The sequence below is a fragment of the Narcine bancroftii genome, chromosome 10, assembly GCF_036971445.1.
Source record: "Narcine bancroftii isolate sNarBan1 chromosome 10, sNarBan1.hap1, whole genome shotgun sequence".
Lineage (NCBI taxonomy): Eukaryota > Metazoa > Chordata > Chondrichthyes > Torpediniformes > Narcinidae > Narcine > Narcine bancroftii.
The window spans coordinates 65,847,381-65,872,561 of NC_091478.1; the positions used below are offsets into that span (position 1 = coordinate 65,847,381).

Consider the following 25,181-nt stretch of genomic DNA (forward strand, 5'->3'; position numbering starts at 1 on the left):
GTGGACGGCACCCTCCACTCGCCTCACTTCTCTCACGCATACCTTGGATGTGAGTGCACATTGCAGACTGGCACCGAGTGAAATGTTATGCAGGAGAATCCCAGAAATCTACTAGCCTAGCTTCAATCCAGCTCTCTGAGCATTAACTGTATTCTCTATGTGTAAACGCATTGTTTTAAGTGTTTATGGAGAGAAGCCACGCTGTACTAACTCTTAAGCTCACCAAGTCTGCACCAAGCAGCAACGATTCATTTTCTCCTACCCCTATATTTGTTTCATTTACCCATATTCTCATCACCTCCTTCTAGATCCTACCATTGGCCCACACACCAGGGCAGTTTACAGTAGCCAATTATGCTGGATATCTTTGAGATAAAGAAACTGGAGCACCTGGGAGAAACCTTTGTGGTAACAGGAGGAACATGCCAACTCCACATCGGCAGCACCAGAGCTGGGGTGGAACCCTGGGTCTCTGGTGTGGTGAGGCAGCCGATCTACCCACTGCCGTCCGTTTAATATATGGTTCGGAAGTATTTACATGTACCGCAAAGTTGCTGAAGGAACTCGGCAGATCAGGCAGCTCCTGCACAATTACTTTTACATTCCTGCAGTGCATTACCCTCACTCGGAATTACAGGTACAGCAGTTTTGGGTGTTGACTGAGGAAAAATTGGGGACCTGAACTGGAGCAAGTACCTGAATGAACTCTCACTGGCTTGTAAGGTCCACATAACCACTGGAAAAGTGGATATTTGGTTAACTGCTTTCACTGAAAGATGTCACTTTCCACAGGGCAGCAGTTCCTCAGTATACACACTGCACATCAGCCTGGGTTTATATTTTTATTTATACATTCACAGGGATGTGCCCTATATACAGTAAAACCCCTGGTATCCAGCACCCATGGGGATTGGTAGATGCACTGGCGTCACTAGAGCATGCGCTAAAAGGTCAGTGCCACTACCACCACCCACTCAAGTCAATGCTTCTTCGCCATCCCCCCACTCTGGTCAGAGACACCACCCCCCCCCCCACCCCAGTCAGAGCCACCACCACCCCACACGCACCCCACCCCACATGTCTCTGGTCAGAGACACCACCAGTTCCCCACCTTGGTCAGAGCCATCAGCCCCTCCTGCAGTCAGTGCAACCACCAGCCCCTCCCACCATCAGCACCACCCCCCCCACCCTAGTCAGCGCTGCTGCTGTCATCCTTCGGGTTGTGGGGGGTAATGGTGTTGGGTGGGTCACCATGAGTTACCTCACCGGGTGACAGCAACCCTAGTGACACCACTGGGTAGATGCCGGATAAATTTATTTTCCAGTTGCTTGAGACTCTTACAATGCCTAACTAATATACTGCATTAAGAATAAACAGTTCAAAAGGCAAAAAACTATACTGTACTTACACTGAAGAAACTTCATTAGCTTGAATATATAAACTTTAAAGCATTTTACTTTATTTTTAGTCACATTCTTTGAAAACATTTAACTGTCGCTGCATCTGCAGGTTCCTCCCCTTCCATGGAACCATCCTAAAGACCAATAATAGTATTATAGATAATTAACACCCCCCCCCTCCTTCCCCAAATTTATGGATAAAGCCTCTGACCAGGGCAACTCTTACTAAGCAGGGATAAGGACACTTTAAGAGAGTCGCCTTAACGGCAAGCGGCATCAACCAGCTCTTCATCCTGGGCGAGTCCATTGCTGTTTCACACAACTTTATTCAAACAGCTGCTACGAGCAAAGCTCGACTGGGGCCTTTCGCTGGATGAAGATTTGCACCTATCTTCACCAAAGGTTTATGTGTTATTTCAGAGAACAATTTTAAACTATTTTACCATTATTTCATTCCTATTTATTTTAATTTATTTTTAATTATGTTCTTTGATTTCTTTTGCTGCTTGCTTGCATTCTGGACACCAGGGGTTTTATTGTATATTTCTCGGCCCAGTTGCCCTTGAGAAGGTGGTCATGAGCCACTTTCATGAACTGTTGTAGCATCAAGATGAAGGGATCCTCGCTGTTTCGTTTGCTGCAAAGTTTTATAATTTGGACTCCCCTGGAAATAAAAGAATATCACGTGTGGCTTAGAGGGGAATTTTGGCTGTTCCCATGCTCCCACTACTCTGTTAACTGGCAGAGGGCATGAGTGTAGATTGTGTGGCCAAGTCATCTGAGAGAGGCACCTTTGCTGCTTGTTTATGTGATGTCTAAAACAGATTGTTTGAGAAACCCAGCAAGAGGGGCATTATACTGGTTTAACGAGGACTGAATATAAATGGAGCTATTCAGCAGTTTTGCAAATCAAGAGCTAATCGCTTTGGATGTAAATGAGCAAACTCTACTCACATCCAGTAAGTTAATTTATTTGAAGAGATGCCACAAACTGAAGGATGAGAGAGTTTATTGTGCATTGGGAGTAAACAGCTCTGGTAATGGCAGCAACAACGAATGGGCTCAGGCCAGGAGTGATCTTTTACATGTAAATTGGAATTAAACAAAATTACTGCTATCCAACAATGGATCCCCTATCAAACTATTCAAAGCAAATCATTATGGAGCAACAGAAGCTGATTAATGAGATTGGATTTCAGAGCTCCCCAGGACTCCATCTGAAATGATGTCACAGAGAAGGACATGATTCAGACTATCAAATCTTTACAGATCTCCCAAAGATCAACCTCAATCCCACCCCCTTGTTCTTTCTCTTGAATGTTTCTTTCTCACACATCCAAACATTTTAGTTTTGAATTTTCTTCTGCACGGTGCATTCCCTGCATAAGGTCATTTCTCCTGGAGTGTTCCTGTCCAAACCCTGAACTTGCATCACTGTGTGGCTTTTTGTGTCTGAGCGTGGCTTTGGTTCCCCCAGGTCTCTGCCCACTTATCTATCACTAAGGTTTTACCACTTTAGCCACTGTATCCAACTGTTCACATACTGATCAACCTTCACAAATCTTCCAAATGCATTGCTCATTTTTGTTGTCTTACCCCACCTATGAGTTCCCCTTCCTTGCAAAATCCTTTAGATGTTGTGAGTTCTCAAATCCACAATTTTCCCATAGTTTTATGTTGGAGTCTCTCAAATTAAAGTCTCTGTGCTTTTGTTGAGCACTGGCTTATTAGTCATAAGTAAGCCATCCTTCTCACATTTCATCTGTCGACAATCTTGGCTACACTGCCCCCCTCCATAGCCTCCCTACCTTTTGTTTAGCTGCCTTGTCCATCCTTGGCTATCCAATTGTAGTCAGATAATGTCCTGTTCCCACTCCCTCAGCATTACCTCAAGTTTCCAAAAGGACTTACCCTTGGGCCCTTGCTTTCTCATCTGCAGGCAGACTGTTTTTAAAGTCACAAGGCAGTTCAGCCAGTCTACCCTGCCCTCCCCTTCCGTGGGATGTTGAAAGTGCAAGAGATCATTCCCACAGAAGCTCAACAGCCTTCATGCTCCCAAGGCCACAGCCACTGGGAAATCCTTCATGGAAGTACCGAGTCTTCATTGTACCAGACAACCCTGACATACAAATGGAACCTGAGTTCAGATGTGGGTTAGTTGTTGCCCGATTATTTTTTTTATTCTCCTTCTCCACTCCACACTCCTGCTTGTAGTAAGCAGAACGTTCTCTGGATGAATGAACAACATTTCCGGTTGTGGTGAACCTTCAAAAAGAAGGTACTTTCTGATTGATGAAAATATCCTGGCAGCTGGGACCGAACTCACAGGCATTGTGGGTGCAATTCGTTCAATTACTATTAAGTGAAAATCTTGTCTCCTGCCTATCTGTTAGGAAAGGTTCTTCTGGCATAGAAGGGTATCTATCAGTGACCACCCCCTGGGTGGAATATGCTACATAAACATGAAAGGCCACAGGGCAAAGCAATCCATTCTCTGCCAAAAAGTAGCAAGGGTATGTGAACATCAGGCATTTCATGTTCAGCTGCAAGCATACTGCATGAATCAAGATGCAGTGATAGTTTGTTGTGCAAGCAGACCATTTAGACACCTTGCACATAGAACAACAAGGAAGTCACAGTACAAGAGTGCAGGAGTTACAGAGGAAGAGAGAGATCAGATGGTAAGCTGCAAAGTGCGATGGTGAGAACAAGTTGGAAAGATTCAAGAAGTAACAAGTCCTGGACACAGTTTATTAGCCAACGGTAGTGTTTATTTACATGCGGGCATCACAGTTAGCATAGCATTTAGCACAACTCCAGTGACTGGGTTCGAAACCGGCACTGTCTGTAAAGAGTTTGTACATTCCCCCTGTGTCTGTGAAGGTTTTCCCCGGGTGCTCCAATTCCCTCCCACCCTCCAAAATGTAAGTTAATTTGGGTGAAGTTGGGTGGCACAGTTTCAGTGGTCAGAATCAACTTCTACAACAGAGAACACACTGCACACAGAGGCAAAGCAATGACACACAAATCATGCACACCGGACGCTGGTTAATCGCTGATGATCACACCTCCCGATAAATCACTGACAATTGCAACCCTGATTGTGAAGTGAGGGCTAAACAAATAGTATCTGCCAGCCCCCTCAACAACAAGCAGACACTTCACACCAATTAGCAAAGGAACAAGCTTGGTTACAATCTAGAACAAGTGAGATTCTACAGTCTCCCCAGGTGTATGCCACAAATAGTCTCCACCATTTACTGGCATACACCTCACAACATCACCCATGGTTTGCAACCTGGAGTGAACCCCTTCCAGTCAGTCATCCAGTGTAGAGCATGGCTCGTAACCAGCGGTAGAACTCAGGGATCGTCTCAAGGCTAAAATGCCAGATTTATACTGCAGCTGGCATGGTGGAGGGGGGAGGGGGCAGATCAGGTGTGCCCATGTGACCAATGAGAACCAATTACGTGGCAGCCTCACCCGTGGATGGATCTAACCTTGAGTGGCAGATGAGGTGACTTCCAACCTTTTTCCCACCAAAGAGGTCAGGTGACATTCCATACAACACAAAGGCAACATAATTTTACAGCCCTGAGGTTCATTCAGGAGTCTAATAAAAGCAGGAAAGAAACTGTCCTTCAATCTTGGTGGTGCATGATCTTATACTCGTGACTCTTGTAAGGTAAAACATCATGAGATGGGAATGTGTAAGGAGTTACCCTGGGCAGGGCTGTAACAAGAAGGGGAGGTGTCCTTGTACTCCTGTTAGGTAAAACATCATGAGATGGGAATGTGCAGGGCTGTAACAAGATGTGAATGCATCCTTGTACTTACAAGATAAGAGAGACATTGATGGATTGAGAGGCAGGAAGCTAGCAGGGAAAGGATAGCAACAGTTTTAGTCAATGGACAAGTAATGATATGATGATGTTCTAAGCACATATCCAAGGGTATAAAAAATCACCATTTTGCTGATAACGGCAGAATGCATTCTCCGACTAACATGGTTAGTCGCAAGTGTTACAATCCGGTAATAAAGAACAAAGAACCCTGATTTCGACTCAGTCTGGTGTTTGTCTCACTCATTCATGAACAAAGCAGACCTAACACTCTGCTCCTTCATGGAGGGATATGAAGAAAGTGTACTGGGGCAGAAGTTATAAATAGAGTCGATAGGGGGTGGGGTGTGATTGCCCGGACTACATTGACAACCTTCTGGCCTTCCATGTGGTCTCTTCAGAGCACTTCCTTTACTGTACCCCTGATAGAATACTTTTAATGATACAAATGTAGAAGTTGTTATGGGGTACTGATGTTAATGAAAAATGGAGGATATTTAAAAATAAATTTTGAGGGTACAGAGTAGTTATGTCCCAGTGTGGATCAAAGGAAAGGCTGGAAGTCATAGGGAGGCTTGGTTTTCGAGGAATATTGGAAATTTGGTTAGGAGAAAAAGGGAGGTATATACAAGAGGTATAAAGAGCAGGGAGCTGAGAAGTTGAAGGAGGACTACAAGGAGTGTAGAAGGAATCTTAAGAAAGAAATTAGAAAGGCCAAAAAAAGGCATGAAGAGGCTTTGGCTGACAGAGTAAAAATAAATCCAAAGGGTTTCTATAAGTACATTAAAAGTAAAAGATTAGTGAGAGATAAAATTGGACCCCTTGTAAATAGCGAGGGTAGGCTGAGTGAGAAGTCTGAGGAAATGGGGGAAATTTTGAATGATTTCTTTACCTCGGTATTCACTAGGGAAAAAAATGTTGAACCAGTTGAAGTAAAGAAAAATAGTGGGGAGGTCATGAAGCATATTAGGATAACCGAGGAGGTAGTGATGGCTGTGTTAAAAAAGATAAAGGTGGATAAATCTCCCAGACTGGACAAAATATTCCCTAGGACACTCAGGGAGGCTAGTGGACAGTTAGTGGGGCCATTAACAGAGATATTTAGGATGTCACTGGCCACGGGGTTGGTGCCAAAGGATTGGAGGGTGGCGCATGTGGTTCCGCTGTTTAAGAAAGGGTCCAAATGCAAACCTGGGAATTATAGGCCTGTAAGTCTGACGTCTGTGGTGGGCGTTGATGGGAAGTGTTCTGAGGGATGCTATTTACAAATTTTTGGAGGTACAGGGATTGATAGGGAGTAATCAGCATGGTTTTGTCAGGGGTAGATCATGTTTGACAAACCTGATTGAGTTCTTCGAGGGGGTTACAAAAAAGGTTGATGAAGGGAAAGCTGTGGATGTTGTCTATTTGGACTTCAGTAAAGCTTTTGACAAAGTTCCCCACAGGAGGTTAGGAAAAAAGGTGGAGGCATTAGGTATAAATAAAGAGGTAGTGAAATGGATTCAGCAGTGATTGGATGGGAGGTGTCAGAGAGTACTGGTAGAAAATTGTTTGTCCAATTGGAGGCCGGTGACTAGTGGAGTTCCTCAGGGTTCAGTCCTGGGTCCACTATTATTTGTTATATATATTACCGATCTGGATGTAGGGGTGGAGAATTGGATAAGCAAGTTTGCGGATGACACAAAGATTGGTGGTGTTGTGGACAGTGAGGTAGATTACCTTTGATTAAAAGGTGATTTAGGAAGGCTGGAGGTGTGGGCTGAGAAATGGCTGATGGAATTTAATACAGATAAATGTGAGGTGCTACATTTTGGAAAGGCAAATTTAAATAGGTCATATACATTGAATGGTAGACAATTGAGGAGTGCAGAGCAACAAAGGGATTTAGGAGTTATGGTAAATAGTACCCTCAAGGCTGATACTCAGGTAGATGGTGTAGTGAAGAAGGCATTTGGAATGTTGGCCTTCATAAATCGGAGTATTAAATTCAAGAGTAGGGAGGTTATGATGAAATTGTACAAGGCATTGGTGAGGCCAAATTTGGAGTACTGTGTACAGTTTCGGTCACCAAATTATAGGAAAGATATAAACAAAATAGAGAGAGTGCAGAGAATGTTGACAGGATTTCAGGGTCTGAGTTGCAGGGAAAGGTTGTGCAGACTGGGGATTTTTTCTCTGGAGCGTAGAAGATTGAGAGGGGACTTGATCGAGGTGTTTAAGATTTTAAAAGGGACAGACAGAGTAAATGTGGATAGGCTTTTTCAATTAAGAAAGGGGGAGATTCAAACTAGAGGACATGGTTTAAGATTGAAGGGGGAAAATTATAAGGGGAACATGAGGGGAAATTTCTTTATGCAGAGGGTGGTGGGGATGTGGAATGAGCTTCCGGCAGACGTGGTCGAGGTGGGATCATTGGTTACATTTAAGGAAAGACTGGATCGTTACATGGATAGGAGGGGACTAGAGGGGTATGGACCGGGTGTTGGTCAATGGGACTAGGAGGGTGGGGATTTGCTACGGCATGGACTAGTAGGGCCGAACTGGCTTGTTCTGTGCCAGTGGTTATATGGTTATATAAGTATTTAACTTCTGATTGAACAAATTGTGTGTCACATTTCCCATGCGTGTCGCTGAGGCAGGGATGCCCTCCTTCTGTGGGCAGGGATGCTGCCCCATTCCTCATGCTGCCTCGATTCTGTCCTGCCTTCTTGGTTCTCCCACACAAGCTTCACTCAGAGGATGGTAATCCTGAGTGATTTTCCGCTGCAGTATGTGCTGTAGGGCAAACACGTGAGGGCAGGAATATAGTATTGAGATGGATAATCAGCCATTGTGGCTTTCAGCAGATTTCTTGCTCCTCCTTTTGATGCTTCGTTTCAAGAGCAGCCCTGCCAGACTTCCTGTGAATGCTGCGAAATGATGTTAAAAGCAGCCGGAGCATTTTGATCCAATTTGGCCGGTGACATGCTTTCCTTGCTTGGGCTCAGTTTGACACCTGCCATATGTGCCTGTGCAGTAGCTCCAACGTGGGCACAACCCCAGAAAATGTCCCGGTCTCAAAATTACGTCAGAGGCAAGGGTGCCACCATCATGAAGGTCCCTGGTAACTTGATAAAATAACATTCATCCTGCAGGTCGCAAGTTGCAAAGTGATAAACCAAGGTGGACCTTACCTTGTCCAATAATGAGAATTGTGTATAGTTACATAACAATGAACCATCACCATCATAAATACTGTTCCCCTTCATTTGGTTGTGAGAAAAGGTGCATCAGTTTGTCCAGTGAGAGATGACCACAGTCTCTTGTGTTCCTCCTACTGATAAAGCAAATAGCATTGATGGGATTGGCAGAAAGAAGGGATTTATACCTCTGCATTACCAAAAGGTACAGACAAAGTTCTTGTACATTGTTCAGGGTGTATTAAATTCTAAACCAAATAAAACAGTATCGATGATTGCTGCAGGCACCTGGTGAAACAAGACTGTTCTGTTAACCAAACTCCAGCATACGAATGAAGGAAATGTATCAACAGTGATGATTGCTGCCTTGGTGCCAGTACGCATTACTTTTGCTCGTTGTATCTGAACCATCTTATTCAGCTTCTTGGTCGCAAACCATTAACTACTGTGGCTCAGGATGAAATGTTTGGTGGTCTTGGTTCTGCTTTTCTGACAATTGTCTCCCCTTCCCCCACCCCCCCCCCCCCCCACTAACCCTAAGCATTCCTTCTGATTCTGGTTACTTGCTTGCGGGTGAGGGTACTCATTTTATTGTAACAAGGACACGTCAAGGGACCAAGTGTTGAACTCCAGATAGGGAGACAGTCTTTCAGGTCGTCACTCAAAGAGCAGGTTGGATTTGCCTCACCCATCTCTGCTCGAACCCCCTACCACTTTTCAAAGTGGACTGCTTCACGAGTATGTTTGAGACTGTGAAGGTGGTTGTGGTGTGTCTCGGTTCACCGGGGAAGCCCTTGTTCCCCTTGTGTTTATGGAACCTCCAGGCTGAGGCTGAGGTCATCTCCACTCACACATCTCCACCAGCCCAGATTGTCTCTCTCATTCGCCTCCCCCCATCCATCTACAGCACCCCAGGGTGTGTCTCCCCATCACCCATCTCGACCACCGCTCGGTAAGTCCCTCCCCCTCACCCAGCTCCACTACCCCAGTGTGTCTCTCCCCAATACCTATCTCCAGCACGCCTGGTTGTCTCTCCCCATCACCCATCTCCTCCACCCTAAGGCGAGTCTCTCCCCATCACCAGCACACCAGGTTCTCTCTGCCCATCACCCATCTCCACCACCTCAGGGTGTCTCTCCCCATCACCCATCTCCAGTACATCAGGTTGTCTCTCCCTATCACCCATCTCTACCACCCCAGGGTAAGTCTCTCCCCCTCATACAACTCCACAACCCCAGGGTAATATGCTCACTCATCTGAAGAAATTCTCAGCCTTGACTGCCTCAACAAGTATAAGGGTATTAAAGGGTATTAAAGGTTACGGAGAGAAGGCAGGGACGGGGTACTGAACTTTAAGATCAGCCATGATATCGTTGAATGGCGGAGCAGGCTCGAAGGGTCGAATGACCTACTCCTGCTCCTATCTTCTATGTTTCTATGTTTCTATAACCCTTCTGCAGGAGGAGGGATGGTTGACAAGGTTTGGTCTTTCAGGTTTATTTTGGAAGCTGCCAGTCTGATGCTAGGAGGCGCAGCACTCATTGGAAGGGTTAGTCACTATAATTGGAAAGAAGAAGCCTTAAGTGAGAAAGTGATGTACATACTTCTTCCTCTCACTTTCTCCCATCCAGGTGCATGTTGGAACCACACCTCAAGACCAAAGAATTGTGGGATACGTCTCCTGCACCCATTTACAATCTCTGACAGGTAAGCTTACACTAATTCCTGCCTCCCCAATGTTCCCTGCTCACACTCTCTATATGGAATTGGTAGTTAAATAAATCATTGCTGGTTTTAGTTTGTAACATATTTAATCTATTTATGCAACATCATTGTAAAAGCTTTCAATGCCAGACAGCCATGTGTCGAAGCCAAAGATAATATAGAAAATAATTATTTTGTGCCAGGAGCTGTTGAAGACTTCCCAGTTGCAGCTGAAAGGATTGCAAGAACCACTCAAATATACCATCTAAGGAAGGTCCATGAACAAACCCTATCTGTGTGAATCATGTCTGATAGCAACAGGGCAGCCAATATTTTTCTTGCTGAAGGTGTTAATAGCAGTAAAGTCAAGGTGCGTGAAGTGTAGTTATTCCTGGAACACTTCAAGAGTGAATCTGAAGTGAGCTCATCTCCAGTATCTTAACATGGCAGTGGGTGGACGGTGTAGTCGCTGGGCTTGAACTAGATCAGGGACCAGAAAGGGAAGTAGCCTTGGTGACCAAATTGACCATTCTGGGATGGGAGTAGACCTATCCCTCATGAGTATGCAACTGTTCCAAGTGGGACTATACATAAATCTCATCATTAAGTAGCCACTTTAAGAGCTGAGACCTGTAACTGTTTTTATCCTGCCCCTCCACCAATTATTGACAAACTGATCAGTTGCCAGAACAAACAGGATCAGATAAAGGATATTCCAGGAAATTTAGAAACTCATGCCCAGCAATGGTATAAAGTACAGGTCCAGATCGTCTTCTGTCCCAGTATCAGGATGTTAAGTGTATGGAACAGGCTGTTGCGCAACATCAGACAGCACAGAACTACAATCTCTGATTGATGAACAGGTTAAGACCCCGGCCTTCCTCTGTCCATACCCCAGCTGAGATGCTGATGTATCACTAACCAGGATAAGATTAAGCCAAACACAGAGAAAGGATTGGAGGAGAGGGAATTTGGCGTAAAGGTTTCCACCAAAGCAGAAAGGGAAATGGAGTGTGTGACAAGGTGCAGGAAATCCAGGCCTGGATGGGACCTGGTGCAAAATGCTTTTTAATATGGATTGATGAAACATCCAAGGTTCACATAGATAATATGTTTTTTTTTTGCATATGACATAAGGTACGACAATTGGTGATAAATTGAGTCATGTTTTGCAGGAAGTGCCAGAGTGAAGCATGAGAAAGCTTCAGGGGAAGTAGAAATTGAGAGCTGGACAGAAATGCTGCAGCAACCCCCATTCATTCAACAGGATGTGGAATGTGTTAAATGCAGGAAATGACATTTGCCAATAATTTGCTGTTATTGACCTCTTTTCCCATATTATCCATCTGTGAGATTGGGTCAGTCATTTCCCTTCTTCTCCATTAGCACACTCTACCTATTATTGGCAACACATCACTCTTGGTCGGCATGGTTAGTGTAGTGGTTACTGCCCCGCTATTACACCACCAGAGCCCAGGTTTGAATCTGGTGCTGTCTGTAAGGAGTTTGCATGTTCTCCTTGTGTCTGCGTAGGGTTCCTCTGGGTGTTCCAGTTTACTTCCACCCTGCGAAAATGTATGAGGTTTCTAGGTTACACCAATTTGAGTGGCATCAGCTCCTGTGCTGGAAGGGTCTCTATGTCTAAATCTAAATATGATTCTTTGTCACCACTAATGTCCCCATTAACAACTCCTCCCTAAAGCTGGCCCTATCCACTCAGAAGCCATGCCTTTGTCTGGTTTATCCCCACTCCCTCCACCTTGTTCACAACTTAAAAAGAATATTTGCTTCTCCCAGAAAGTGACAAATTTCCAGAATTCTCTGACCTGCAGGATTGTGGAGGATGGATCCTTGGGGTATTTAAAGAGGATGGAGATCCATAGTTCAAGGTTCAGGGAATTGAGAGAACTGGTATAGACGAGATGAAGCCTATGCCTGATCAGCCATGAGCACATCAAATGTTGAGGCAGGCTAGAGGGGCAGAGTGACCTACCCTGCTCCAATTTTCTCATCTCTTTCTCAGTTCTGATAAAGTATCTGATTCTCATTCCACAGATGCTGCCTGACCTGCTGAGTTTTTTCATCATTTTTCTGGTTTTAGTTTAGATGATTTTGTTGTTTGGTCATGTGAGAATTTTGTAAGAGCAGTGTAAGGTTTTCACCTGCAAGTTCAGCTCAGTTCATTTGACCTGCTGCCTTTCAGTCCCACACCAGGTTCACATAGATTTGCTTTTCAGCAAATGTACAGCTGCATCCTGAATCCAGTCTGTACCTGGACGCTTTATACTGTTAGTTTTTAATGGTCTGTTTGTAATACAGTGAATATTTAAGAGATGACAATTTTCCATTCCAACTCTCTTCACTTCTTAACCAAGCAAATGCAAAGCAAGCACTAACTGTGGGGCAATAAAGGTGTAAACAGAGCAAGACCTAGAGCCTAGTCTGAGGAAGAGAATTATAATCTTTCATTGGGTGTTGCAGTTATTTCAGATTTCAGGTTTATTATCAGAGGACATACATGGCATCACATACAACTCTTTTTCCTATGGGCGAGGCAGAGTTACCACTTACTGGTAGGGAAAAACATAACTGTACACGATGTATACATGTAAACAAATAAAAAAATGTAAACAAACTGACTGTGCAATACAGAGAGGGGAAAAAATCCATAAAGTACAAAAGTAAGAGGCCTTAAATGAGTCTCTGATTGAGTTTGTTGTTGAGGAGTCTGATGGTGGAGGGGGAGCAGCTGTTCCTGAATTTGGTGGTGCGAGTCTTGTGGCACCTACACGTCTTTCCTGATGGTAGCAGCGAGAACAGAGCATGTGCTAGTTAGTTCATTTTTTAAAAAATCTCAGAACTCCTCTCTGCTGTTATGTGGCTCCACATACTTTTTATTTGCTACATTGGATGCTGTATTTAATTAAGCATTGTTCGCATCTGCCTCTCACCCAGGAGATGCCGTCATTCGATGTGAACAGATGGATCACCTGCTGAAATGGCTGGCTGACTTCCGAAAATCTACCTCTTCACCCAGCACAGAGGAGCTGCTGGCGTTCGATGTCCTATGTGGGGATCTCAACTTTGATAACTGCTCCTTGGGTGAGTCCCCTCCTTGAGGAGTCACACTCGCTCGCAACCTTAATCCAACAGCTTGCTGACAGTGCATTGAATGTAGTGGTGATCTGAAGCAGGGCTAAAGCTAATGCCTTTGAAGATACCTCCCCCTACTTCTTAGGCAGGCTTCCAAGATCTGGGATTTCTTTCTTCCATTCTTTATGGGTTCTGGGGAAACTGATAAAGCCATCATGGAGACTGCAGTCTCTTACACAAGTGAGGTGGGAAGGGTCTAACAGGGTGGTTTTGGGAGATAATTCCACGCTCCACTCCAATGCTGACATGTCTGTCCATTGGTTTGAACTGCCCCACCAAGACCGCCTGTAAATTGGAGGAGCAACACTTGATTTTCTGTCTGGGCCCACTCCAACCAGATGGCATTAATATCGACTCCTCCTGTTTCTGCTAGCCTACTCTCCGTTCTCCCTCTCTTCCCTTTTTCCTTTTCTCCAGCTCTCCACCCACTTCGCTCTCCTTTCACAGAGCCATCGTTCCTCCCCGTGCTTGCTGTTGTGGCCTCCCTCCCTCCTTTCATTGGGACTGTACTCCTCCCACCTCACCATTTTGTTTGGGCGCCTGCCCATATTATTTTTCATACTTTGATGAAGGGCTCAAGCCCAAAATGTTAGTTATGCTTATCTTTGCCTATGTAAAGTGCACTGTTTGACCAGCTGAGTTTCTCCAGCATTGTGTTTTTACTTCAAAGATGGTGTCTGCAGACTTTCGTGTTTTACCTTGTGAGATTATAGACTCCTTTTGCAATGAGCACTGGGCTTCCTGGTGCTCATGATGCATGGGCTTGAAGTTCTCAATTCCATCCTTCACCACTGGCCGGGATTGCCAGGAATCAGTGGGGATGACTGTTCAAGGAGGCTTTGAAGTCATCCAAGAATCTTTTCCTCTGTCACACAGACCTAAGGTCATTCAAACTTCAAAAGCAAACAAGATGTAGAATTCAGACAATCCTTTTCCTCCATTAAACTATAATTTTCACTCAGGATGCCTGCCTTCTTCACCACCTCCCCAAACTCCTTCTTAAAAAATAACTCCTTCATCACTCTTAAACTCCTTGCAAGCCTGGCCTGACCTGCTGATTAAAACTAATGACTGGCAATGATCAGTTCCCTGTGGCTAAGAAAGGGAGGGAGAAGAAGCGGGCTGTTGTGGTAGGGGATTCAACAGTGAGGGGAACAGGTCAGAGTGGAAGGGATACAGAATCCTGGATGGTATGCTGCCTCCCAGGGCCCAGGGTATCTCAGATCACATTCACATTCTCAGAGGGAGGGTGAACAACCAGAAGGCATGGTCCATGTAGGGACTAATGATATAGGTTGGGTGATGTGGTCCTGCAAAGAGAGTTCAGATGTGAAGTTGAAGGACAGGGCCTCGAGGATTGTGGTCTCAGGATTGTTACCTATGCTGGTGAGGTTAGAAATAGGAGGATAATGCAGCTTAACACGTGGCTAAAGACGTAGTGCAGAAGTGAGACCTTTAGCGGTGGAACTCCTTGCACTGAACTGGAGGGGGACTAATAACCTTGTGGGAAGATTTGCTCGTGCTGCTCTGATTGGTAGCGGGGGGTGGTGGTGGGGGGGGGGGGGGGTGGGGTGGGGAGGGAGGTTATATTAGTCTTGGGCATCAGAATACCAGAGCAGATAGTGGAGTGGAGAAGTAGGAGGAATCGTGGTAAAATTGCACATAAAGACCGAAATTAAAGGGTTGTGCCTGGTAGAAATAATGTTCTCAGACGCATCTATTTCAATGTAAGGAGTATTTGTAGGAAAGGCAGATGAGCTTAGAGTGTGGATTGGCATGTGGAATTATGACATTGTGGCCATTAATGAAACTTCATTACAAATAGGGCAGGACCCAGGGTTCCATGTTTCAAACGCGATAGAGTTGGAGGGATGAAAGGGGAAGGAGTAGGATTGCTCGTCAGGGAAAATATCACAGCTGTGCTCAGACAGGTCAGACCAGAGGGCTCGTCCACTGAGGCTATATGGGTTGAGGTGAGGAACGGGAAAGGTGTGACCACATTACTCATGTTGTATTGGAACTGGAGGAGCACATCTGTAGAGAGTTAGCAGACAGTTGCAGGAAACTGAGGGTGGTGATAGTAGGAGATCTTAACTTTTCACATGTTGACAGGAACTCTCATACTGTAAAAGGGCTGGATGGCTTAAGAGTTTGTCAAATGTGTTCAGAAAACATTTCTAAATCAAAATATAGACCTACAAGTTAGAGAAGGTGCAATACTGGATCTCCTATTAAGGAACAAGACAGGACAGGTAACAGAAATATGTGAGGGGAACACTTTAGGACCAGTGATCTTAATGCCATAAGTTTCAGGCTAATTATGGACAAGGATAGGTCTTGTCGTCAGGTTAAGATTCTAAATTGGAGAAAGGCCAATTATGAGGAAAGGTGAAGGGATCTGGACAGCGTTGATTGGGATGACTTGTTTACTGACAAGGATGTGCCTAGTAAGTAGGAGGCATTCAAAGGCAACATTTTGAGAGTACAGAGTTTGGAAGATCCTCTAAGGACTAAAAGTCCTTAACAGGCTTTAGGAATCTTGGTTATCAAGGGATATTGGGAATCAAATGAAGAAAAAGAGGTTTATAGCAAGGAGCAAATGAGGTACTGGAGAAAAAAAATGAAAGAAAAAGCTTAACAAGGAAATCAGGAGGGCGATCAGAAGACATGAGGCTGTTCTGGCAGACAAGGTGAAGGAAAGGCTTCTCAGGTATATTGAGTAAGGGACAAAACTGTACCTCAGAGTGGTCGGCTATGTATGGAGCCTGGAGAGATGGGAGACCTGTTAAATGGTTCCCCCACCATTTACTCTGGAAACTGGCGCAAAGGCCATAGAACCTGTACAAATTAAAGAGGAGGAGGTGTTTGGTGTCAAAGCAAATAAGGGTGGATAAATCCCCAGGGCCCGACAAGATATTCCATCTGACCTTGAGGGAGGTTAGTGTAGGAATTGCAGGTGCCCAGGTGGATGTATTCAAAATGTTTTTGGCCAAGGGTGAGGTTCTAGAGGGTTGGAGGGTAGCTCACATTGTTTCATTGTTTAAAATAAAAGTTCAATAATCATCCTGGAAATTATAGACTGCTGAGCCTGACGTCAATAGTGTGCAAGTTATTAGAAGATGTTCTAAGAGACCAGATATACAAGTACAGAATAACCACTGGCATCCGGAACCTGTGGAGATTGGTAGATTCCAGATAACTGAATTTTCCAATTGCTTGTGATTGCTTGATTGACGAACAAATGAGGAGGTGAGCCAATTTTAAACTTCTGTATTTTTTAACTATTTATTTTCAGCAATTTTTTTGCTGGCTACTGGTGTTTTACTGTATTGGATAGTCAGGGATTGATTAGGGGATAGTCAACATGGCTTTGTGTGTGGTATACATTGTGTTTAAGAAATCATAGGCTTTTTGTAGGAGGTTACCAGGAAAATTGTTGAAGGAAAGGCTGCGAATGTTGTCTACTTGGACTTTAATAAGGTCTTTGACAAGGTCCCACATGGGAAGTTAGTCAGGAAGGTTAAATCACTCGGTATTCATGGTGAGGTAGTAAACTGTATTTAATGTTAGCTTTACGGGAGAAGCCAGAGAGTGGTAGTGGATGATTGCCTCTCAGACATGAGCCCTGTAACTAGTGGTGTGCCTCAGTGATCAGTGCTGGGTCCATTGTGGTTTGTCGTCTATATCAAGGATCGGGATGATGACGTGGTAAGTTGGATCAGCAAGTTTGCAGTTGACACAAAGATTGGAGGTGTTGTGGCAATGAGGAAGGCTTTCAAAGGTTGCAAAGGAATCTGGACCAGCTTGAATTTAATGCAGATTTGTGTGAGGTGTTGCATTTTGGAAGGACAAACCAAGATTGGACATACAGGTAGGGCACTGAGGAGTGCAGTGAACAGAGGGATCTTGGAATACAGATACATTTCTCTAAAAGTGACATCACAAGTAAATAGGGTTGTAAAGAGACCTTTTGGCACATTGCCTTCATAAATCGAGGTGTTGGAATGTTGGAATGTTATGGTGAAATTGTATAAGTCATTGATGAGGCCACATTTGGAGTATTGTGTGCAGTTTTGGTCACCTAACTACAGGAAAGTTATCAATAAAATTGAAAGAGTGCAGAGAAGATTTACTAGGATGTTGTCCCGACTTCAAGAATTGAGTTAATGGGAAAGGTTAAACAAGTTATGACTTTATTCCCTGGAGCATAGAAGAATGTGGGGAGATTTGATAAAGGTTTACAATATTATGAGGGGTATAGAATAAATGTGAGGGGTTCCACTGAGATTTGGTGAGAATCAAACCAGAGGACAGGTTTCGGCTGAAAGGGGGAACATCTTTACACAGAGAGTGATGGGAGTGTGGAACGAAGTCTCATCTGAAGTGATGAATGTGGGATCAATTTTAACATTTGAGAAAAATTTGAGCAGGTACATGGATGAGAGAGGTATGGTGGGATGTGGCCTGGGTGCAGGTCAATGGGACTAGGCAGAATAATAGTTTGGCACAGGCTAGAAGGGCTGAAGGGCCTGTTTATGTGCTGTAATGTTCTATGATTTCTCTCCAGCCCTTCAGGGTCAATTTATTTTCTAAATATTCACAAGCCTCGCCAAAATGGAGAAAAGAAAGAGGGAATTCGATTTGCACTGTGAATGATAAAATGTAGATGTGGCTCAGAAGATAGAGGGAAAGCTCTGCACATCAGACAACAGGCCAGTATTTCACGTCTGCAGCAGATAGATACAGGTGTGAGGCTAGAGGGACAGCTTCGAGAGGATTGGGAATTCTGCAGTCTGAGGAAGAAGTGGGATGAACAGACCTGAAATGCTGACGGTTCCTCCTGAATTGCAGAGTGCCTTTTGCAGTCTCAGGATATTTTGGTAGCATTTTCCAGCAAATTAAATGGCTTTTTTGAGTGAGTGAGTGCCATCTCTCTCACAGCTCGCTCCTACAAAGAGCAATGAAATAAATCATCTTTTTGTGCTGCTTGAGAAACAATCATTTAGAGTACATGCCTTTTCTAATAGACTAGGGCCTCATTGCACTGAGGCCAGAAGGGCCTGGACAACGACTCATTTGACAGGGCACCTCCCAGAGGGCTGAAGCTGGGCTTGATCCAATGACTCACCAAGACTGAGGCAAGAGATCCAGCACAGCTTTCCTCCTGATGCTCTCCATTCCCCAGATAGTGTGGACAGCTGTCAGCAACTACTCTGCCAGTTGAATCATTTACCCCTAACCTGACAACCGGAGCAGATATATACAGTAATTACAACTGATTTCAGTTTCTACATCACATCTCAGTGATACATTTTGTAGAATTGCTGTCCCGCAGCGTCGGAGACGACACCTGAACTCAAATTTCAACCCCGGTCTGAGTCCATGTGGGTTTTCTCTGGGTGATTCCTGTTCCCCATCCAAAAGATGTGAGAGTTTGCATGTTAAATGACCATTATTAATTGCCCTTAGTGTGTTAGGTATGTGGTAAAATATGGAGACAATGGATGGGAATGTGGGGAGAATATTTAAAATGTGATTCAGATAGGATTAGTGCAAAATAGGTGGTTGATGCTTAGGTTGTACTTAATGGTCTGAAGGGCCTGTTTCTGTGTAGCATCTCTACATGATTCCACTATGTTAAAGTGAGGAGGTGACAGTAGCACGTCTCTGAATATATACCCAGGAGCAGCACTGTAGTCTGTGTGTTGTCCTCTTTCTGATGTCATTTATCATTATCTCTTTATTTGATCTGCTTTTTATCTAGAGAGTTTGTGTCTAATTGTGACTTGCTGCAGGTAGGAGCACCATAAGAGAGATTGAGTAGTGTGCGGCCATAGGGATGGGCCTTCATTTCTGGTGACAATTTGGACATACGCCACAGTAATGAGTCATTTTGGCCCCCGAGTCCATGTCACCCAATTTACACCCAATTAACCTACCCCCACTCGCCCCCCCACCAGTGGGAGGAAACAAGAGCCCCCGGGGAAAACCCATGCAGACACTGAGAGAACGTACAAATTCCTTACAGACAGCACAGGATTTGAATGCTAGTCCCGATCACTGGCGTGGTAAAGGTGTTGTGCTAAACGCTAAGCCAACCGTCCCATTCCTATGCACAATGGATGAATGCGAACACACAATTCACATTGGGAAGATGGCTTGTGTGATCATTTCAGGTCTTTGTTGTCAATGGACTAATTGGAGTTATAGATCAATGGCTCTCAACCTTTTCTTTCCACTCACATACCACTTTAATTATTCCCTATGCTATAGGTTCTCTGTGATTATAAAGGGATTGTTTTAGGTGGTATGTGGGTGGAAAGAAAAAGGTTGAAAACCACTGTTTTTATCATACCTAATTGACTCGTTATGTGCACGGTTTCATAACTCCAAAGGAAATGGGGCAATGATAATTTTTCTCAAGCAAAATATTTCAGTAACAATTGGGTCAACCTTCCCTTCCCACCCACACCCCACCTTAAGCATTTCCTTACTAATCACAGAGCACTGATGGCATAGGGATTACTTAAAGTGAGAGGAAAGTAAGAGGTTGAGAACCACTGTTGCGGAGAGATGCAAAATGGGCTCCATCACCCACACAGTCTGAGACACTACCCTCATGTTAGGAGAGCCAAGTCCCAGGCAGGAGCATCCCTTCCTGGGGAACGGGGGCACAAATTGCTTATTGACACAGCATGAGACCCATCCCAGCAAAGGAAAAGATTCTGTGTGGCAACCATTGGCCACTGGATCCCCGGGTATGTGACTGTGGGTGAGGGCATTCACATTGGGAGCTAAAACTCATTTATTGACAAATTGTCCCAATACTTGTACATTTTTGGGTATGGGCAGGGGACGAGTCCACAAATGTAAGCAGTCGATTTGTGGAGCAGGGATTCCAATTGGACAACAGTATGCAGGGCACCAGGGAGCAGGTGGAGAAGGTGTTGAGGAAGCGTTAGGAATGATGCAGGAGTGGCCAGTATGAAGGGCTGGTGGAGATCTTTGAAAAACTCCTTTTAAAAAAATATGGACTTGCCCAATGCAAAGAGCATCACGGGAATGGACATGTTTGTTGGGCAAGAAGTTGATCTGTTTCAGTGGTGATATTTTACCCCAAATGTGGTAATGTTGAGGCAGTTACATCACCATTTAATCCCTCCCTGGGAACAGTCTGACAGCTGCAAACACATCTTCAGTCACCTGGTGCTTATTGTGCTCAACATTCACTGCCCAGTGACTCCCACTTACCCATCACTATGCAAAGACCCCACAAATGGATCACTAATTATTCCACCAATGGATCACCAGTCAATGATCCCCACCAGTTGATCATTAACCATTGAACTTGCTAATGGATCACCAAATAACCTATTAACAGATCATAAATCAATATCTCCACCAGCGATCACTAACTAATGACCCCATGAATGGACCACTAACCAAAAATTCCACCAACTGATCACCAAATAATAACCCTATAAACAGATTACTAATCAATAACTCCAGTAAAGGATCACCAAACAATGACCCCACCAAATCATCACTAACCAGAGACCTGGCAATGGGCACCCCTCCCCATCCATACCTGGTGCTGTTGAAGCAATACAGTAATGCTGTCATGTTAGCAATGAGTTAATTGACTGGCCAGATCCTTGATTCTAAGTTGACTTTTCCAACCTAAACTCTGATCACCCTTTGACCCAGCACTGTGGGTCTCTCTCTTTCGGCTGATTGTGCCCACTAGTCTGACTGTACCCCAACCACCACCCCCCCCCAAGCCCTCTGTTCACCCTTGTACACGGGCCGTGTGCCGGGGCAGCCATGGTTTGTAGAATGATGATTGGGTCAGAGGTTGTGGCTTAACTCTATCTGCTCACCACCGCCAGTTGGTCAGTCTCCTGCTCTCCAACTGCCTGAAGCTCTCAGTTATGCTTTGCTGCTCTCTAGAGGAGCCTTTCAAAGATTAATGTGCACTGCTTGCATCATCTGAGCAATGTAGAAATAGTAAGTGTGGGAGAGAACCATAACCCGAACCAGATCACGCTCATGGAGTTACAGAATCATAGAGCACTGAAACAGACCCTTTGGCCCACCGAGTTCCCGCCTTAAGCATCCATTTACATTTACCCCACTTTTTATCCCCAAATATCCATCAATTACCCCCAGATTCTACTATACACCAGGGGCAATTTACAGCTCCCAGTGAACCTATAAACCCAGCCACCTTTGGGATTACCCCCAAATTCTACTACACATCAGGGGCAATTTACAGCTCCCAGTGAACCTATAAACCCAGCCACCTTTGGGATTACCCCCAGATTCTACTACACACCAGGGGCAATTTACAGCTCCCAGTGAACCTATAAACCCAGCCACCTTTGGGATGTGGGAGAAAACCACATAGGCATGGGGAGAATGTGCAAACTCTACAAATGGCAGCACCCGAGGTCAGGATTGAACCTGGGTCACTGGAGCTTGGGACAACAGGTCTACTGCTGCACAGCTGTAAAGGAATGCAGGAAGTATTGATGATAACAGGGTACATAGTGGGAATGAGACCAGGATTGGGATGGGGTTAGCATGAGACGAGAGAATGGGATCAGGAAAGGATGGGGAGGGGATCGGTAGAAGATTGGTAGGATTTTGATAGGAAAGTTGGATAGAATAGGAATGGGTGTGCTGAGAGGGATAGGATCACAATAAGAAGATTTGGAATTAGGACTGGGAGTGTGATTGATGTAGGAAAATGGCTGTGGGATTAGAATGAGACTGGCAGGTGTGTTACATGGAATTCAAATGTGCTTATGATGGAGGAAAATGATTGTTCCTTTCTTGTACAAAGTGGACAATGTGATCTAGGCCCCCACCCTCCCAGACATTTGGCAAATCCCCGAAGGATGAATGGATGTCTGGAGGCTGTGTGGGTGAGGATCATTGATGTCTGCCTCCACTGATAATGGATTTGGGGATATGGGAAGTGGTCCTCATTTACCAGGGTCCCACCATGGATCTTCATTATTGTGGGGCTGTTTGAGAGGCTGGCAGATTAAAATTTCTAAATTTTAGATGTAGACAGACAGCACAGTAACAGGCCCTTCAGGCCCATGAGGCCATGCTGTCCAATTACAACCAATTAACCTACACCCCAATGTTTTTTTGAATGGTGGGGGGAAACCAGAGCACGCAGAGGAAACCCACACACACATGGGGAGAGCATATAAACCCCTTACAGACAGCACCAGATTTGAACATTGGTCGCTGGCAATGTAACAGTGTTGCACTAACCTCTACCCTAAACGTCCTACCCCTATAAATCAACAAACTTTATTGTTGAATGTGAGGTTCAGCCACTTGTATTCTTCCATGAAAAACCCACTAATGGTTTGGACCTCAGTCCTATCTCCCCGGGTATATCTTCATCTTCCACCATTTGGAAGAAACATTAGAGACAAGGCTGTTAATTTGTGACTGAAATTCCTCTCCTCCAAGCAGAGGTTCCATCTTCTACTGAAATGTTAATTCTCTCTTAATCTGTGGCCTGTTGGTTCCTGTTGGCTAGCAGTGGGGATAATGCCATACTCAATAGGTTGCAGTGGGTGGAGTCGAGGTGGTCCGTGTCTGGGATAGAGTCTGGTTGAGAGAGGTTCTTTGTGGTTCTTCTTCCACTACTACTATGTCATTGTGGATGGCCTCTTTTTGACATTCATTGGGAGTGATCCCTGAATGTTTGGGCTTTAGATGATCTGAACAGCATCTGAACAGCACATAGAACACCCTGATAACTCTAGACAAGTTTTTTTCAAAAGATTTGCTTCTTGGGGTTTACAACAGACAACTTCAAGCTGAACACAAAGCTAATTTTAGATTTTCTGTATCATGTAGGAAGATGGAAAAAGAATAAGTTAATTTTTATTGAATTTAGCATGTTTAATCATATAATGATGCTGACTCATTGCATTAGTTCAACTGACTTAATAATGTTTTGCCGCTGATTTTCGTTTGTACTCAGCATCTGATGCCTGTCGTGTCTGTGCCCAACAATAGTCAGCCAGCATTGATGGATTCCAATGGCCCTGATACCATCGCTTTTCCATGCTCGCAATGTCCTGGTGAAACCTTTCACCATGTTCATCACTGCCTGCGCCAAGTTCAGCCGGGAAGACATCCAAGTGCGAATGTGGAAAATTAATTTTCAATGACACACTGCACTTCATGGTTTTGTCAGCTTGAAGTAGACGTAAAATAATGACAGGAAATCACAAAAATAGATAATATCTAAAAAACAGTACGTGATAGGAAAACGTTACGGTGATTTTCATGATCAGCTGCTCAAAAACATAAAATACACCCAAATGTGTTCAGGAAGCAAACTTTTTGTTGTCCGATGAATACTACCCAGCTCTGCACCTACCATCAGGCAGCTAGTTTGCACTAATCCAATGCTGATCCTATATTTTTACTCTCCTGACAGTCCCATGAACTTTTCTTTTCTATTCCCCTACATAATTTACTGTGATCAATTATCCTACCAACACGCACACATTTGGGACGTAGCAGGAAGTCGATAGTGAGGATTGAAACCGAGTCTCTGAAGATGCATTGTGGTTATCAGCTGGATAGCTTGTGCTCTTTCCATCCACCATCTCTTGTTCAAGTGGTGAGTTTTCCGTTGGACCTCAACCTCTAAGTGCATTTCGAGCTGTTATCTTCCCCGTGAGTCTGAGAATCTCATTGGATTTGAAGTTCGTTCGCTCCTGGGCTCTAATTACAGTTCAACAAAGCTATCAACTGAAGCAGCTGCAATATGTTAGCCAGAGGTTGTGTTCCCTGTGTGAGCACTAAGAGCACTGTTATTTTACACAGGAAGGTGATTCTACAAACACTTAGAAGGATTGAAAGCTCAGGTGTAGCTCAGAATATGGCATTGACCCCTGACTTGTTTTATCTTTCAGAGGACAAGCTGGAACAGCAACATTCTCTCTTCACCCAGTACAAGGATCCTTGTCGTCTGAGTCCTGGAGAGGAACAGCCCTGGGTCATCGGTAAGTCCATCTTCCACAGGTACAACTGGAGCATCCTTTCCCTGCAGTGTGAGGGAGAGAATCAGATAATCCACAGGAGGGAAAGTGGGCAAGGAACTTCCAGTATGGTTTACCTTGGGCTGTGAGAAAGGTTGAGAGAGAAAGTAATGGAGTGAAGGGAAAGTGTGAGGATATCAGTGAGGTCGGGGAGGACACTATCCCTTTTTGGGGGAGAGCAGGACAACAAATTCAAGTTTATTGTTGTGTATAATATCTACAGTAGAAAGTTCATTTTGCAAACGGTCGAGCTAGTTGACCCATGCAGAGCACAACAATTAAAACACAGCAGAGAGACCAATTACAGAGCAAAGGCAACATTATTTTACTAATGTGCAGGGTGTTTAGGGGTCTTATATGACAGGAATGAAACAGTCTTTGAATCTGGTGATGCCTGAACCTTCCCGACAGTAGAAGGGTGAAGAGAGTGACTAGGGTACGAATTTTGTCCTTCAACAAGTTGGGTGCTGTTCCAATGCACGAACTGAGGAAGTGGGGAGACAGTGGGTCACAATTTTCAGCAGCAGGGCTGACAGCGATGGTTTCCGTCCTTGCACTGAGCTTGGAGATTGATGAGAGAGGAGGGGATGTATAGGGACAATGGCAGGCAAGATTATCATTCTAATTTAGCAAAAAACCTGGGTGCACTCTCAGCCAGGTTTTTGCCATCACCACTGACACCAAGAAATGTGTACTGGGGTGAACCCTGTACAACTGTGCTTGTGGAATAATTGTCAGGGCTCGGGTGGTTTCCTTCAGCCCAGACACACTCTACCACACAATACTTCAGCACAGTAAAAGTCCCTTCGCTGATCTAGTCC

General features: G+C 44.6%; 1 protein-coding gene across 1 annotated transcript in view; it reads left to right on the forward strand.

The window, feature by feature from the left end:
• The window catches only part of smpd3 (sphingomyelin phosphodiesterase 3), a 58,143-nt gene that overhangs the window by 26,759 nt on the left and 6,203 nt on the right, over positions 1-25,181 (forward strand). Inside the window, exons 2-4 of the mRNA XM_069899509.1 lie at positions 10,054-10,129; positions 13,082-13,228; positions 24,235-24,324. Coding sequence (XP_069755610.1) covers positions 10,054-10,129; positions 13,082-13,228; positions 24,235-24,324 — 313 coding nt within the window. The remainder of the gene's footprint in view (positions 1-10,053; positions 10,130-13,081; positions 13,229-24,234; positions 24,325-25,181) is intronic.